Source organism: Pezoporus flaviventris, unplaced genomic scaffold (assembly GCF_033815535.1).
Source record: "Pezoporus flaviventris isolate CSIRO_AGI_PZ_B2104156 unplaced genomic scaffold, CSIRO_AGI_Pfla_v1 ptg000002l, whole genome shotgun sequence".
Taxonomy (NCBI): Eukaryota; Metazoa; Chordata; class Aves; order Psittaciformes; family Psittacidae; genus Pezoporus; species Pezoporus flaviventris.
The window spans coordinates 71,293,885-71,312,609 of NW_026892550.1; the positions used below are offsets into that span (position 1 = coordinate 71,293,885).

General features: G+C 39.2%; 1 protein-coding gene across 1 annotated transcript in view; it reads left to right on the forward strand.

Annotated features, from left to right (window-relative positions):
* Nucleotides 1-18,725, forward strand: part of NDST4 (N-deacetylase and N-sulfotransferase 4) — a 108,084-nt gene that overhangs the window by 39,026 nt on the left and 50,333 nt on the right. The window contains exons 3-4 of the mRNA XM_061443328.1: nt 8,975-9,062; nt 14,535-14,689. Coding sequence (XP_061299312.1) covers nt 8,975-9,062; nt 14,535-14,689 — 243 coding nt within the window. The remainder of the gene's footprint in view (nt 1-8,974; nt 9,063-14,534; nt 14,690-18,725) is intronic.

The window sequence follows — 18,725 nt, forward strand, 5'->3', positions numbered from 1 at the left end:
TAATAAGGTGCAGCACGATGACTGACACCAGCACAGTTTGCTGCAACAGGATCCTGATCAGTGAACATGAATTTTTAATTAACATACTATTTTAAATCTAGACATTGTCCCTGTAAAACTTTGAGATGGAATGGTTTGCCCTTTCATTACTTATTTTAGTGTTGGGTTTTTTTTCTGTGATTGATCAGATCTAGATGACAGTTCTGCCTCTGCATTCTGGCCTCTCTCATGCTAGCATTCCAAAAGAATTGCAGATGAACAAACCCCACCTGCCTTGTGCAGACATGGATACAGGGCAAGATGCAAAAAGTGTCTCTGTGCAGCTGTTGTATGGGACAAGCAGAACTGCAGCTGTAGGGAGCATGGGAGCTGGAGCTTTCTTCAAGAGATTTCTTCTGCTGAAAATGCTTAAGCTTTTGAAAAATCAGAATTGACAAGAAATAAGCTTTAAGCCCATTCACTGCTCTGCTGAAAGTGCCCCTGGCTCCTGTCCCTACTGCATTCAACCTGCAGGGACAGCAGCAGGCCAGCAGCAGGGCTAGTGCCAGCAAACTCTAACCCCCAGCCACAGGGAAGTACCACATGTTCTCAGCTTGGGCATGTGCTAGTTTTAACCTTTCCAGGATTTGCCAGTAGATTTCATTAGTATTCCTAAAAAGTCCTTCAAAGTCAGTAGTTATTTATATTAAAGACCCTCAGTGATTTCCCAAATAGGCCATAAATCTTTGTGGCAGTAACACCAACACAGCAATCACTGCTAGCAGGTAACCAGTGCAGCCATACCCTGCTCCTACAGTACCAGAAGCAGTGCTGGTGGCTGATCACCACCATGCCTAATGCCTTTGATCTTCCCCAGCCAGATATGGCTGGAGAATTGGAAGCTATCCCACTGACTCATCCTGCTTAAAAGAAACCCTGCTTTTCATTAGTGCTCTTTATTCTTTATTCTTAATTCATACTTTTTGCCCTGTTAGACTGTCCCCTTGCTCTTCATTTGAGATTTTTGTTGCTAGATCTTCTAACAAGATGGTTGGCTATGAATCCCTTTTCCCAAGAAGAGAGACTGAATAATTGCCATGGCTATTTATTTATTCATGTACCCTCACGAGTGTAGTTGGGCAAGGTGCTCTCAATGCCAGGGTACCTGTGTAGCTGTCCTAGCATCAACTCTCCTGTTATACTTAACCAAAAGCTTTCTGAGTTCTCAGGTGATGTTATTAGTCAGTTAGTCATGAGTAGATAGTAAACTTGTTACATCACCAGATTCATCTAATTCATCTCAAACTACCAGAACATTTACTGGAACAGATGCATTCCTCTGTGATGAATTACATGCAATTAGACTCTGGACAGTTTCTTGACTTTAGGTTTGGTCACAAAATGGCAGCAGAAGTAGATCTGACAAACTGGATATTCCACTCATAAAGAAAAAATGAATTTTGCTGTTTGCAATAAGCATATTACATATGAAAGCAAAACATGAGGGTTTTTTTCTCACTTCAAATAAACCCACATATCCTCTCAGACCTCACACTAAGACAGCTACTCAAGGGAAATGCTAAACAGACTCAAGGAGTAGCTCTATAATAAAAAATAGATCTGCAGACAGAGCTGGCTGTGTTCAGCATCACCAGAGCCCTCCCTATTAATTATTTATATAGCATTACAGATTAGCATAGTACTTCACAGAAATAAATTAAAAAAAAAAAAAAAGTGAAGTCCCACATCTCAGGAAGGCAGGACAATGGCCAAAGTGCTGCTTGCCCCACTGGCTGCAGTGAGTGGTTTGCAGCCAGCACTGTGAATTTCCTGGGCAAAAGGTGTCTGAAGAGGGAATGTAAATCTGTGAGGTTTGAGAGCTGTCCATTGATCTGGGGCCTGGTTAACAGCTATTCAAATCAGGTTTGGTGTAGCCAAATGGGATCCCAAAATCCCATTAAAGTTTTGACTAACCCCAAAACTCCTTTCAAAATCTAGTCATTAATGTAAATTCTTTATAATACCTATATTACAGTATGAAAGACTTTTCTGATTTAAAATTCTGTTACAAGCATGCAAAGTGGGCTGAAATCCTCACCACACAGGAATCAATGACTCAGCTTCACTGGCATTGTAAATTTCTCAGAGTTAGGTTTTAAGAAGATACAACTGATTTCATTGTCCCCCTTATGGCAGAAATTTGTGCTCCAAACTGAAAGCTAAAAACTTAGGAACCTAGAGTCCTGGCTTTGCAGTGACCCTGTCAGTGATGCCAGGCTAGATATCTCTTCTTTTTTTTTTTTTTTGTTTTTAAATTTGGTTTTCCTGTCAGAAAAACAGTAACTAGCTTTTTCATATCATTTTGATGATAGTTATTGTGATAATTACTATTTCATGGTAGTCCTACAAATATTGCATTTGATTTGAAGATTGCCATGACCACATAAGGCATTGCCAGATATTTTTTTTTAGCATAAATTTGTGTGAGGGAGCAGGAAGAAGCAATCAAAAATCACATCCTGACAGCAGCTGCTTGCAGTGGAAAAAGCACTGCTGAAAGTACTGCTCTTTTTTTTTTTCCTCTACAAACTTGCAGCTGGAAATAAAGAGCAAAACTACTACTCTGTAGTTCTCCAACTTCCCACAGACCACCAGCAAATTTCACAGAGCAGCTTGGGAATGAACCCCAGGCTATATAACTGCAAAAGCATTAAGGACAGATGTTAAGAACAGAAATGAATAAATGCATTAGAAGGCTTCTTGGTATTGTTAACGAGCCTGACAAAACTGTCTTGAAGTGAAAAATCCAGGCAAAACTGTCATCAAATCTTAACATAATTTTGGTTAGAAGGGATTTCTGGAAGTGATCTAGTCTAAACCCCTGCTCAAAGCAGAGGTAACTTCAAAGTTATATCAGATCATATCTCAAAGGACAGAGATTCCTCACCGTTTCTGGGCAACCTGTCCCAGGCAAAAAACCTTTTTACTATGCAATGCATACAAACATCATGTATAAAAAGTTTTACCGATTTATCTACATTTCTATATTTGCACATACTTTATTTCTGCTGTACGTATAAATAAGTGTGTATATAATAATCATATATATATATATATATATACTTTATGCACACACATATGAAAGAAAAAAACAAACCTGCAGCAGTGGAATCACTGTCCAGTGCTAGGATCCATTCCCAAATTAATGATGACTTTGAGTAACGGCAAGTTAGCCCATTTTTGACAAGATTATCAGTCATATCCCTCAGGATGGTGATGGGGCAATGTAACCTTGGTCATGCAGCCCTAACATGCCAGACACTGGCACATCCTCCCGCACCAGAAGCGCTTCCTAGAATGAGTCTGTGAAAACAAAATAATTCATGATGACAGCAAATTATAGTTACACTGAAGAGTAGAAATATCAAACTTCCCCTCCTTCCCTTGATCTCCTTCTAAACTGTAGGAAGAACTACAACATTTTTCCTCTGCTCTCTGCATTGTGCAGTCCATACAGACTGGCCATGGAGTAACTTGGTATCATGTTTTCTTAGGCAGCTCCATGTAGTGGAGTGCCCCGTAGGCTGGGGCCCCTTGGCACAGGACCACAGAGATCTCTGCAACAGAGACATAAACCTTAAGGTTTTGCTGGCTTCCAAAATTCACATTCGCAGTATTGCCTCTGGGAGGCCACATACATGACCAGGAGCCCTGAAAGAAATGCTTAGCTTCCTGCTCCACACTGGGGTAATTTTGAGTCCTGCAAACCTTGGGTCCCTCCTAGGCCTCTCCTGATGCTCTTGGACATGTTCAGCAACTCTGGGAAGGTCCCTAAAACACAAGCCAAAGTCAGGAATCTGGTTCTTTTTTACAGAAATAATGTTTAGAGCTGCTAGAAGGACATTTTGACAATGTCAGTCTTCATGCTAAACAATCTCTGTGTTTCACAAGGTGTTAGGATTTTCCTCCAAAACCAGATTTTAAGTTTTCACCAACTGTTCTCACAGACACTGGTCCCTTCTTTCCCAAATATTCTCCCTTTCTCTAACACTATTACCTGTGATGTGAACAGTTTCTGGAATGAGGGGCACATGAACCAAAATCTGTTAGCCTTCCTTTAAGATGATGACCAGGTATAAAATGCTGGACGAAGGACAAGACTCTGTGTATTAATTCCTGTATTCAATCCTTTTTTGGTTTGGCTAAAGTTTCCGCTCTCTATTTTCAAAGAAATGGATCACCAATCCCTTTTATGTGCATTTGCACAGACACACACACTGTTGCCTATACCTTTGGCTCCCCACAAAAAGCCCCCGGTATTGATCACATTCACCTCACTTTCCCCGATAAGAAATATGAGATTAACCTTTGCTGGTATAATTAATCTGGCCTGTGTCCTCTGCACACTACAAATCCTTGCATATGCAAAGAACGGCTCATGCTTTAGCAGCAGTATTGATCCAGGCAGACCTTTAGGTTAGGAGTAAAGCCTCTTTCATTACTTTAGGTGACTTTCAGGGTTTGCTTTGGGTTTGTTGGGTTTGGGTTTTTTTTTGTTTTTACAGTCTTGGGAAGACTAGTGCCATGTTTTAGTGTCATTATCACTTAGCTTTGGAGTTTTGGTCCCCAGAGAAACACCTTCTACCTCAGCCAGCCTTCCCATGCCTGCCATCAAAATTAGAAAAAGTCATTCTTTTACCTTCTCTAAGGATTTGATAACCTCTACACTTTCCTTAGCCAGAGGTGTTTTGACCTTTAATTAAAAGGAAAATTTGTTGTCTTCCATTCAGAAGGCAGCAAATAATGAACTCATTAAAATGAGGTTAGTGTTCAGGCCTCAGAGCAATAAGAGCGGAAGCCTCATTAGCAGCTAACAATCCAGAACATAGCACATAAATAAACCTAATATGGCAGAGCAAAATGCCTTGGTGCATTAAATTTAAGCAGAATCAAATGTTTACAGTCACTGATGTCTGGGTATGAAGTTTTAATGTACTTAATAAAGGAAAGCAAATTGCTTCTTATTAGGCACGAAATGCTACTGCAGATATTGCCCCAAAAAGTTTATTATGTAAATGTAGGGTAGAGTTCTAATTAACAAGGACATAGAGGAAAATACCACTTCTTCTTAATAGATGCACCAATTATGAAGACACTGCAACTTCAACTCTACAAAAGGTATTTATATGGATTAACAGCAAAGACTGCTGAATGTAAATGCAATATAAAGAAGAAACCGTATCTTGTGGCTGTCAGAGAGAAGCCTCATTGACAAAGCAAAGAATCAATTAATAAAATGAAACCCACAAGTTTTGAGAGATTTCAGGCAATTAAGGTTTTGTATTTGAAAAAATGGCTTGATTTACTGCAAAAAAAGCCCCATAGTTTACTTAGCCTGTCAGTGAGATAGGCCTCTTTGTCCATGTGCAGGTGTGCTCCACGGTTCTTTCCACGGGGAAGAATAATTATTTAGCATGATCTATTTAACTGTCTGAAACTAAAGCAACAGTGAGTTCCAGCTGTTGCTTTAACATACCCCTATGAGTTCAATGGGGAACGCTAATTGTGTTCTCACATGCTTTCCTCCACTTACATCTCTTTTAAGCTCCAGTACTCAGAGGAAAAAAGGCAATCCCACCAACTCTGAGGAAAAGACACATACTGGTAGAGATAACTTAAATACTGTGATCACATGAAATATTTAGGAGAAAAATATTTTCTACAAAATTAGATTTGCCATGCTCTTCCCTCCAACCCCCACCCTCTCACTCCCCCCATCTGTATGAATTTTTCTTCTGCTGAAGTTGTGGACAGTCCCTATCACCTCCCCCTCAGGGCTGGCAGCAGAGTCCTGAGGTCAGCATGGGATAGAGGTAAGACAGGGGAATGAGGGCTGCCGAAGGGAGCTGGGGACGGCACAGCAGGACCAGGCAGAATGTGAACAAACGTGTTTGCGCTTGGCATTGAGTAGGATTTCCAGCTGTTAAAATTCAGTAGCCCTTCTGCATCTTGCAAACCCTTCAGAATAAAATAAACACCTTGCACCTCACAGGAAGGCTGCGCAAATCCCAGAAAGGTGTTGGGCACTGAATGCCAGGGATGTGCAGCTCCTCCATCCTGCTTCATCCAGGAGCCGCAGGACTGCCTGCGCAGCAGTGTTTGCAGCTGTCCTCACAGACAGGCAAACAAGCAGGGGTTCAAATTCACCCACCTGGGAGAATGCAAGAGGAAGAAAGTTGTCTGCTCTTCTCCTGCTATGGTACTTTTCTATGCTGCTTGCCCTTAAAGTCTGTACCTACAGGAGACAAAAGCTCTCATTATCTATGGTGCAAAATTACCATTGAAGGCAGTATGAGTCATTAGCAATTTTGTTTGAATATACGTTTTTTAAAAATAGGGAAAGCAGACTCTAATCACATCAACAGAGACTGCTTTTTTAGATTAAGGATGTGGAAGACATTACCCCCCCCCCATTACTTTCATAGGGAAAGTAATGACAAAATATGTTTGGACTGACTAGCTGAAAGTACCTTCTCATTATCAAAATCAGGTAAGGTCATGAAAATGAAGTTTAGCTGCATATTATAGAAATTAATATGCATATAAAGAAATTGAAATAAAAAAAAAATCTCTAGGACCAAGCAAAATCCAGTTTGAGTTACACATTTGCCCTTCTGACAGAGAATGCTTGACACACTGCAGGTTACAGGATTTACATCTTAATTCTTGCTCTGTATTTTTAAAGAGACTACACCAGGCTGGAAGGCATCTCCCTATCCCACAGATCTGTCATGTTATTGAGATATGAGTGTGAGAGAAATCAAAAGAGAAAAATCAACAAGATATAATGATATTTGTTTCATGTACCTTCTTATACTGTATGTTAAGTGATGATAATTTCTCAAGATGTTCATTTCTCAAAGGAAAATTGAATTGATTTTGCTCAGACCATCAGTCTTTCTCAACATCTATAAAATGCTCTAGATTGCTTGGAAAATTATATTCTAAATACAGTGACTCAGATTCTATGTTTGTGAATTTAATGGTGTCAATTTAGTGCCAGCTTTTACCAACTGGGGATTTTTCTCAATGTCTTTGCTAACAGTGGGGTTGATCCTATAGTTTTACATTTTAGTGAACATTTAGTTGTTTTGTATTATGTAAATATAGTCCCATATATGAAATTGTCACAGGATTGAAATAACCCACTTACTAAATGCCTGGCAAGATAGGCAGTAAATGATACAGCTATCTTAATATTTAATTCTAAATCACAAGATTTACTGTCACTAGATTACTTGATTTCCATTAGCAAGGGAAGGAATTTGCTCAATGACTGTTGTAACCAATAACAGCTATATTTGTTTTACATCTTCCTAAACACCCAGGAAATGTTTCTGTTTAAGAAATTAAGGCAGATGCACAGTCTGACAATATCCTGTATTACATTCCCAAGCCGCCTGGCACCTGAGGGATGCCCCTTTAGAAGGCAGCTGTTAGCAAATGATGCTTCAGAAGAAGCTTGTGCTCCAATATGTAGGGTGCCCAATATACCTCATTAGGTGAGAGTCAGTAACTTTAAACAGCTAATGTCCTACAGCAAATGCAGACAGAAGCTGACAGCACCTCCCAAAACACTGCAATATAAAGGAAATCTGATAAATCATGAGACCACCAAAACCTGACCTGCTTAGTTCGGCTCCACTCCGGATGATGATTGCACAGGCCACCAATTGGCACCTCAGCCACTTAAACCCTGGTTTCATCATTTACACTGGCCTTGATATGCATTTAGATTGTGGTCATAAGTAGAATTTGTTGTTGTTGTTGTTGTTGTTGTTTAAATTAGACCAGTGGGTTAAGCAAAAAGGTAAAGCTATTTTCCTGTAATATTAAGTGAAATTACTAAGGACCATACAAAATGTGATTTTTTCAAATGAAAGGAAACATTAGCTGAACTCAGACTGTGCGTAAATCGATGCATTCATTTTGTCTTTGAACTGTGCAAGAACATGAACATTCAATCAATAGAAACGTTATTAATTGATAATGGGAAAAGTTCTCAAGAGCCAGATAATGGAGACACAGAAAATTGATGAAAACAGAACTTATAACCCATTCAACACTGGCAAGCACAATAGGGAGATAAGTGCACTATCCATCTCACATATATAGCACGTCCAGATTATGTGGGCAGGTGACTGAAAGCAGACAGATATCTGTGCAGCAAAGACTATCTTTAGCAGCAGTACAGAGCTGACAACTAACAGTAAATGTAGATAACTCATGCAGGCTGAACCATCCTTTCTCTAATAGTTGGAAATATGTCCAAGAAAAATGGTGACCAAGACACCTATTTATTCTATAAGCAATACCCATTTCCTCCGTGTCACTTAGACAGGTGTTACCTTTTGCTTGGAGGACAGATTAAAAAAAGTGGGTTTTCATTTCTGACACAAACACTGCTTCTGCCATAGGTTGAAATTGGAGTTTTGCTCATTCACACTTTAGCATGAATTTGATAATCAGACACAATCAAAAATGTTTCTGCAGGTAAGTAAATCCCAACACCTCTACATTTGAATAGCAAGTAGCATTCCTAACTTTACTTTGGGTTTTAAGTACATTTCATCAAGCTTCATTAACAGCCCAAAGCATGAGTGGCTTAGTGATTTAGTATATCTGAATGATGGAATTCAAGTCCTGCCATAGATCACTGCAAACAGTGTTCAGTATCTTGGTCCGAGGTACAGAACTATCACCACCTTTGGTATTTAGGTACTATTACTAGCATTGCAAGACCATCAAACACTGATAGAAAAAATTCAGCTCACTGTAATAGTCATAAAAAAGAATGAGCCCAAAATAAAATGTGAAACATTTAACAGGGTCTTCTTTTTTGTATCTCCTCAATAGGACATAACCTGTAAAATGAGGCATTTCAAAAAATAATACTCATTTTTCTAAATGCATGTTAATTTCTTATTTATTTCAGGCTTTACTAGAGACTCAAAATTTACTGCGCACTCAGGTTGCAAATTTTACCTTCAACCTTGGATTTTCAGGAAAATTTTACCACACAGGTAAGAAGGAACTTCATGCTTTCAGGTAGTGACAGTTAAATAGGTATCAGGATTTTAAACCTAGCTTTAAATATGCCCTTTTTAAGAAACATGTTGACTCATTGAAGCAGTGGGAAATAATATGCTCCACCATTTTAGCATCAGTGTCTGATTCAGTGTCCAAAGGGGCAAAGCTATGTATGAGCTTCTCTGGAAGATATAGATGTCCTTAGGTGCTTTTCTGAAAGATGTGTGGTAGTAAATCTTGGAGTTATAAAGGAGGCAAAGTAGCTGCTAAGATATCTATAATTTCACTAAAGATAGGACAGCACAGAAGACATACTTCAGTTTTTCCAGTATGATAGATGTGATAAAATACAAAAGATAGCAAAAATCATGTCTCTCAACCTCTGAAAAGGCAGAAGTGTTTGAATGGGAGGCACAACATTTTGTTATGACTGTAAAGCTCATCTCTGTCAGTGGTCTGCAAGAGGGATGGTAAAAGAAAACAAAATGAAAAGAAATTTGTATTAAAACCCTGCTCCTTTCACACTCTATGCAGTAATGAGTTGCACAGTCACACTGTGTTTCTGTGGAAGATGAGGCATTTTTACAGCTCCTCCTCCTGAGTCCTTTCTGTCTTTTGCTCAATTTCTCCACAACACATTTTCCCTTTTTTAATATTTTTTTTTCCCCTCCTCCTTTGCTCTCTCCTGAATACTTTGCAGCATCTCCACTCAGGCTTCCCTCTGCTGCCACTTGAGCCATGCAGCTCCCAAGTACTGCTAAGGCAAAAAAGAAAAAAGAGATACTTAAGGACTCATTTCAAAGGAGACACCTCCTGTCCTTCTCCATTCTAATCCCCATGGCCTTCCCACCTGTGAAGATCACCTCCAGCATCCTTAGCTGCCAACCCATTCAGCCACATTTAGTGACTCTTACCAAGTTGTGCTAGGAAAGCTAAGAAGTTTATCTAGAACAGAGGAGGCATTACAGCAGCAAAAGGATGGGAAGGTAAGTTTAAAAGCTCAGAATGATGCAACCCCAGCTGTCACAGGCCATGCGGTAGCTGTGGAGTAAGGCAGGTCACCTCTCACAGGGTAGATATAGCTGTATTTCCCTTTTCATAGCCAGTATTTGAATACCAAACAGATGAGCTTACCCAGCTGTCATGGCTCTGTTTCACCACCCATTAGGAGAGTACAAGATCCCTGGAAGAAGGAAAGATGAGGAAGCGTCTGAGGGATGAGTGGAGAGAAGTAGAGAGAATGTAGAGTAGAGAAAGCATCCCTTTTGCTTTCAAAGTCCAGGCTGTTTTTCCCCTTGTGCAAGCATGCAATGCTAAGCAACTGCTGCCCAGAAAACCTTATGAACTAAAGATATAGGCTGAAGAACCTGAGAAAAATAAGAGGTAGAGAGAGATGGAATTACTTGCCTGGGGTCATATAACAAACCAGTGGCAGACCTGTGATCAGAAAGTAACTTGGGAGACCAAACTTCAGCATTCTCCTCACTTCATCTTACCTGCCTATGTAGTTATTCCTTTGGAGATTAATTGGGCACACACATAACACATCAAAACAAACAAAAGTAGCCCAAGGCTCTGAGCTGCTGTACCATATGATGCTGCTCGGTTGTGGCCATCTACAGAGTAAAGGTGGTATCAGTCATGACAGTGTCCACTGCAGAGAACGGTAATTCAGGGAGAGTACTATAAATACTATGACATGAACAGTGGCTGGCATACACCATGCAGCCTTTGAAACCCCTGACCTGCCAATACATTCTTTTCTTCCTTCATCCTGAAGGCCTCCATATTGTTGTCACAGGTTTCCTTTCCAGCTGATACAATGCTAACCGATTTCCAACTTCCTACTGCTGTAGAGAGAGAAAATAGATGTGCCTGTGTGCCTGTCCTCCTAATGCTCTCAAGGATTACAAAAATGAAGTACTTAAGAGTTCTTAGAGTTATTAAGAGTTCTTAGTAGTTTGCAGAACTACTTAATGAATTGAAGCGTGTCACTGCCCCCTTTAAGAGATCTGCTGCTGCCTATACTCAGCTATGCATCTGAGTTTTTAAGTGAACACTTCATTTTGTCATATCAGCTTAATGGAAAGGTTTCAAAGTATTCTCCATACCATATACGCTTTATTGAGTCATTAGAAATAAACCACGGAAGGGTATTCTTTACCGTAAATGCGGCTTGTTTACCCAGAGCAGCTTTTAGTAGCAGATATTCAATGTTTTATTTGTGCATTTCAACTGCTGTGCCTTACTGAGTTCCTTAATGTTTGATTTTGTTCTTTCCTTTCCAAAACTTGGATCATTTTAAGACTACAGGAGGGAGACGTGTGGGAATGTGTTGGCAGATTAAAGTTATACATTTCCATCAGAAGATATTGCTGACATCTGTACTACAAATACCAATTCCAGTTGGTATGCCTGCACATAACTACAATAGCTGACACATCAGCCTCATTGCTTATCATCCCACCACCACCACCACCACACGCTTCTGTGCCACTGGTGAGCTATGCACTGTAGGCATAACGCTATTAGAAAAAAACTGAGCAGACCCTACTAGTTATGTGGTTCTAGAAAACATGTTTCTACTTGTTCATGCAGTGGCAACAGAAATTAAAATATTCTCTGGATTTGCATTTAAGATTTGTAAGGTTATTGATAACAACTTCAAACTTAGTTTCAGTTTTGAAGCTCAAACAAGATGTCCAAGTTACGGTTGCAGGTTTAAAATAAGGGATCATTTATTATGTGCAAATAACCTTTGAATTATTACATACCTGTGTAAAGTGCATACTGCATTTCAAAACACATGCATGCTCACCTCCTTGCTTGTAGGTATTCTGCTTTTTTTCAGATTTTACATTAAAATGAAGATGGAAAGTTACATAAAGAATGTTGACTGCACAGAAATTAAAACCTCAAAATCCCTTGTTTTGCCTCCAATACTCTGAATAAGGATTGGGATAAAATATTTAAACAATATTAGTACTCACTAAATGCTCCATTAAACTTTGGTATGAATTTTTTTTTGAAATAACGCTACTTAGGCAGTTATAAGATCAAACAACACTCTTTTTAAAGGCTTGTGAACAAAATTATCCTCAAAAGCAACACCACCACCAAATGTTAAACTTCCAACCATTCAGTTTCAGCTCTGCTATTATGGGGGGTGGAAGGGAGTGGTTGTTTTTCTTTAAATTCAAAAGTGTTATGCTTTATCCTGTTTGATTTTTGTTACTGTAAAACAAAGTGACAAGTTTGGTTAGTTATATCTAATTTTACAAAGAAATTAGTAGGAAAAATAGGATTTTAAAATATAGTTTTTAATACTGAAATTATTTCAAGAACCATATTGTACTTCAAATGTTAATAAGGCACTAAATTATACTTCAACCTAAATCTTAAATCAGGTGATTGTGGCTTTTCATATATTTCGAATATTCTCTTTTTTACTCTTCACCCCCCCTTGTCAGTTTTCTACCTTTGGGTTACCAAAGAGATCTTTAATGGCTTCACATACTCCTAATTCCTTTCTCTTCTGCCCTATTTTGAAAGCGTATGTTAAATTTCTTCCCCCAGGCACATTGTGCACAAGAAGTCTTGCACAAAGGAGCAGACGTTTGCAAAAGGAGCAAGCTATGGGTCCTTTCTTTTCAATAAGGGATTACCTAGTAAACAAGGTTGTTTTCTCTTTCCAGCAGTGCTCCCATCAGTTGGAGCAACTTGCTTAGAGCTTGCAGAGTGCTGCAAAGAGGGGAGTAAAGTGATTCAGTGACACCAGGAGAAAGTTTCAAAGTAATGCTCTGCTTGTGTAGTAGCACTCTTCAAAAAACACTGTGGAAGTGAAAAAAAAAAAAAAGAGTTGAAGTGAATGTGCAGAACAGCCACCTCTGTACATTCCTGCCTCATGCCGCAAAAGTAACAGTGGCATCCCTGAAACTTTCCTTGCCAGTGAATTTTGCAAAACACTGAAAAGCTTATAAGAAATGATACCTGTGTTTGCATCAGTAGACTGATCCTGACAATTATTTCTTTAACTGAAGCTAAAAGAAAACATTTAAATGGCAAAGGAACAAGAGGGAAGGCTGCTAATAAACTGAATATTGTTGAATAATTTCAGGGTGAAGTTAATGAAATGTAACTTTGCCTTCTCAATTTAAACAAGCGCTGCAGACACCCATCTGCAGATGGTGGAAGCAACATTGTATCATTTCGCAAATGGAAGGTTTCCTTTGTTGTAACTACAGAGTCTGGCTTCTGCCTGAAGCAGATACTCTTCACTAACAGAGGAGTTTTTACTCGTTTTCGAGTTTAAACCTGGCTAAGTATTGAATGCAGCCGCATAGGAAACAACATTTGGAACCCCTTTGCCATTACAGCTTCACACCTTCCACTTCATTGTATTTAGAAACTATTGCAACTTGGTTTACACTTCACTAGAAATTATCAGATTTCAATTTATTGAGGCTAATATTAATGTAGCTATGGGGTGGGGGCAGTGCTTGGCATTGATAAAATTTCATTTTTATGTTTTCCTTATTCCTGTATTTTGTATTTGACAGTGACATTATTGTCAGGACAAACCAGAAAACAACAGATGTATGCATTTGTTTCTTTTTAAATACTTGATTGATTGTCATCTTCTGACCAGTTTTCAAAAAAATCACCACTCTCAGACCTGGCAACCAGCATTAATATTCTTGACACTGTTTTATCTTGTTAAATCCAAGTTGTCAGGTTATGGTGATAAGAGATAGCGTGATATCAAATTAAAGCAAATACAGAAAATGTAGTTTGTTGGTTTTCTAAGATCACAGACACTTAAAAAAAAAAAACAAAACAAAACAAAAATCAGACTGGTTTTATGTAATATTCCGTTGTTTATAAATATACCAATAACTGTTCATATTTTAGCTAACTGCTTTCTATTCTCATCCAGAGAGCAGCTTATCTTCACCAAAAAAGGTTGTCAAGCACTGGAACATGCTGCCCAGGGAAGTGACCCAGTACCCTGGAGGTATTTAAAAGATGTGTAAATGTGGCACTTGGAGACATGGTGTAGTGGTGGACCTAGATGTTTAGTTTAGCTTTAGGGCTGGACTTGATGACCTTAAAGGGCTTTTGCAACCTAAAGTATTCTATAACTGGCACACAGTTCTCCGGGATGCCACCTTGTCCAGCTACAACTATGCAGTGTCTGGCAGGACCAAAGCAGAGTACCAGTGGGTACAAGTCCATCTGATTTCTGATTTCCGGGGGAGCCTGAACTTCTAAATGCTCCTGGCATGCTACACAGCACAACAATCAGCCCTTGAAAACTAATTCTTGTTAGAATTACTTTCAGTTAACACCATGCCAGGAACACTGACACATCCAGGCCAAGGACATTAGGTTTTATGGCAGCCTCTTCTGTGTTTAAAAGAACATTATGGGGCCTTCTCTGTTGTTACTTTTCCTTTCTTTTGCAGGGACTGAGGAAGAAGATGAAGGTGATGACCTGCTGTTGAGATCTGTGGATGAGTTTTGGTGGTTTCCCCATATGTGGAGTCACATGCAGCCTCACCTCTTCCACAATGAGTCATCACTGGTGGAGCAGATGATCCTCAACAGAGAATTTGCAATAGTGAGTAAAAATTACCAAAAGGCTCACTACAATACCTTGACATATTATAGTTATGCTTTCCAAGCTGTTTTTATGTTTATCTATATTATAAGTAGAAATATATTTACATAGATATACAAATAAAGCTGCAAGATTGGAAAGACAGCCTCCAAAAAGCCTTTCTGTAACTAAAACTTGGGCTGAATTTTGTCTTATATTTATTCACTGACAGGGCCTTTCTGGAGAGGTAGCAGCCCTTCATGCAAACACCCTTGCAAGATGACAGGGATCAGAAACAGTAAAATCTAAGTAGATATCAGCTAGCATTTTAAGCTTTAGGAAGGGATTTATACACAGGTTATCAGCTTCCTCAAATATACTCAATAGGGAAGGGGGAAAGTTGCAGTGAACCCTAAACGTTATGTTGTGTATAGTTTGTGAGAAATCTTGAAGCTAACAAAACAAGGAAGTGAAGCTGCTGGATTTCACTGGGCTTTTTTTTTAGATTACCTGCTTGAAAAATATGATTTTTCCATAGCTAACCTATTGCTGATATTGACAGATAATGTTTCATTTTTGCTCATCTGGGTTGTTAACTTCCAAGAGCTATCCTCTCAGCATTACCCAGAGCTCAGAGTACCTGTACCATTTAGAGTCCTTTCAGGATAATCCTCCTTGTTTATTGAGCATGACAAAGAAAACCTGAAACCTGTAAATGCTCTCTTTGGAAAACACACTGTGTGGTCTCTAAGAAGGGATAGACATGCCAAGCAACGAGAGCCACTCTGAAGAGCAGAGTGACACAGCAGGGCTTTCTCTGCTGTGTCTGAACAAGCAGTTGGAAGCAATTTATTCCTTTGTTTACAAAAATATTTTCCTAACTTATAATTTTAAATTCCTAACTTATAATTTTAAATTTAAATTTCCTAACTTATAATTCTAAATTTAAATTTCCTAACTTATATTTCTAAATAAAACTCATGAAAAATGGCTTAACTGTTTTCTTGTCAGATATTCCCCCTTCCCATGGTCTGCTTGGCAGGGTGTTAGTACAGAGGCATTGTTAGTACAGACGTCTTTTTCTGTCTACAATTCTGCTTTACTGTCAGCCTTTATTCCTGGCATGGTCTGTTCACGGTTTTTGTGTAGCCCAGCCCAGAGACCCAAATACAGTTGGGATTTTAAACGTAAGAGTAGTTTTTTAAATAGTCTCTATCTCAAAAATACACAGTCCATTCATCTTTAAACCTGAGGGGAAATTCTCCTCCTGTTTTCAGGGAGCATGAAGTCCTCTAGGTCAAACCACCTTTAGGAGTAAAATCTATAACATAGCCTGAACAGGGCTTGTGATAGAATCTCTTTACAACGTCAACTACAGAAAGATAAAGCCCATGTCCCTATCATCACTGAAGGGTAGAGGCTCTTTAAGGTGCTTATAAATATGGAGCTAATGTCGATGAAAGGCTGCTGCTATTACCGTTTTATTTGCTGCTAACGTTTGGACAGGGGTTACACCAACTTCTTAACCTTAAATCTGTTCAGCTGTAAAATTATTTATGAGAACATTTATTTTCAAAAGGCTTTCTGTGGAATCCTCTCTGTGGGAGAAATCTATCTTCCCACTACGACAACATTCCTGACAGCTATCAGAGACTCCACAGTAGTTTTGCATCCTCCCATGCCTTCTCATCCTCAGCATCATGTCTTGTTTGGGAAAGAAATTCTGTGTTCTACAGCTGCACTTCCACAAGTCCTCCAAAGTTGAGGCAAACCTCTTTTCATTATTTCTTGAATTCACAGTGTGGATCCAAATTTCAATTAGAGATCTAGAACAATACATACATGTGCTTTTGTTAAACATGTTCCATTTATGCTCTATGATATTTAATTAGCATTTCACTCAGGCAAACACAGCTTGATGCCAATGCCATTTTCTCTTGCATTTCCCATTTATCTTCCCACCTCCAGTTTTAGCTGCAGGTACAGATAATACTTCGTGTTGCTGCAAGGAAAGTCACAATAATTATTTGGAAATATGATTACATTAATTCTTCACTTCACATGGCATTTCTTTATTCATTTATTTTAAACGTGGGTAAGAAGGTAACAAGGTGGGATAGTATGTAATTATACCTGGGAAGAACAGTAAAGGTTGTTTCAAAATCCCAAATACCACAACAAAATTCTGTTCATTTAAGACCTGTTGGCACCTCCTGGCTGTATCCTTTTAGAAGAAAGCTAAACCAAATCACACTGTCCTGAAACCTGCACCCAAACCCCTTCACAATCAGCAGTTTCTCCATGCAGGACAGCATCAGACTTGGGGTTAACATTTGTCACTGGGGGAAATGTTTTCATGAAAGGGATGTCCTTTCATGAAACAAGCCAGTGCACCTGAAATGGTATTTAATGAGTCTTACCACACGGAGTTATAAATGTACCTAACCATAATTGTTACTGCCTCTTGTATTTACACTGTATGCATAATCTTCAGTTTACAGGAACTTGAGTACACATACAGAGTGCCAAGCAGAGGCAAGAAATGCAGGTGTTAGAGCTGCAGCTAAAGAAAAGACCTCATTCTGTAGTACATGGATATATTCATACCTTGTAATGATGCTCTAGAAAACGGGGGCTTACAATTGCAGCCTGCCAGAAGCCCCTGTGTCACAAGATACATGTAGAAAACAGATGTCTAGTTTTGTATACATACAATTAATTGCTAATTTGGCATCTAATTTTCTTGCTTTCAGCGCAGATGTGTATACCTTTGTGTATCTGGGGCTTTGTCAACAGCCTTTAAAGGATTCTCTTACATGTAAATTGGTTGAGAACCAGGAAACTGCCTTTAGCAAGAGCCCTCCAAATTATTCTGTTTTATGTGTTACTGATATTTATCATTTCTACTGTTTCATGCCTAGTTGGTTCAAGGAAGAGACTTTCTCACATTTTCCAGAAATGTTCTTGTCCAACTTGCTCTGGATCCAGCAGGAAGCATGGGAAGTTTTGCCTGGCAAAATCCTTGTCCACACGTGCCTGAGTGACAGGCCCCAAAGCTGCCACAGCCACAGCCCCATTCCCACAGCCCTTGCTGTCAAATCTCTTCTCAGAGGAACAAGATTTTAACTGTGCTAGAGTTGCAGACTACCCAGAACTTTGCTATCTGACTGTCATCTAATTTACGTAAATCATAGAATCCTAGAATAGTCAGGGTTGGAAAGGACCTTAAGATCATCCAGTTCCAACCCCCCTGCCATGGGCAGGGATGCCTCACATTAAACCATGTCACCCAAGGCTCTGCCCGATCTAGCTGTGAACACTGCTAGGGATAGAGCATTCACCACTTCTCTGGGCAACCTGTTCCAGTACCTCACCACCCTTACAGTAAAGAACTTCTTCCTTACACCTAACCTGAACTTCACCTGTTTAAACCCATTACCCCTTGTCCTATTGCTACAATCCCTGGCTAAGGAAATGTCGAATGGCATCTATTTTGATTACCAGTTGGATTTGACTAGCAATATTCTGGGGCTTTTGTTGGTTCGTGGTTTTTTTTGCTTTCTTGTTTCTTTGTTTTTCTTTCTTTTTTGGGTGGGGGAGGTAGGGGGGTGGTTGGGCTTTTATTTCTATAAGAAGATTCCCAAATCCTCTAAAGACACTAATGGATTAAGCCTTAGATTACATTTTGGAAACTGATATCTCACATATTATTCTCCTTGTTTATAGGCAACACAGTCGATACACAGAGGTAAATGGATTGCACAGACAGAAGTCTTTGATAGTACATATACCAAAACCAAAACAAACCAAGTTTTCACTGCCATCCTTTAATCACAAGATATCCTTCCTCTCCCATTTTGTACTTCCTTATATGACAAAACTAAGAATATATTGAAGACAAAGCATGTAGCTCATTATTTTGTCCCTTGATTTGCTTGCTATGTGATTATCTTCTGCACCCATTTGTGAGCACATGTGCCTGAAGCATGGCAGAAATAGGGCAAAAACTGTCATCGACTAAAAAGACAGCTGTGATCTGATAGGAAAAAATGAAAGA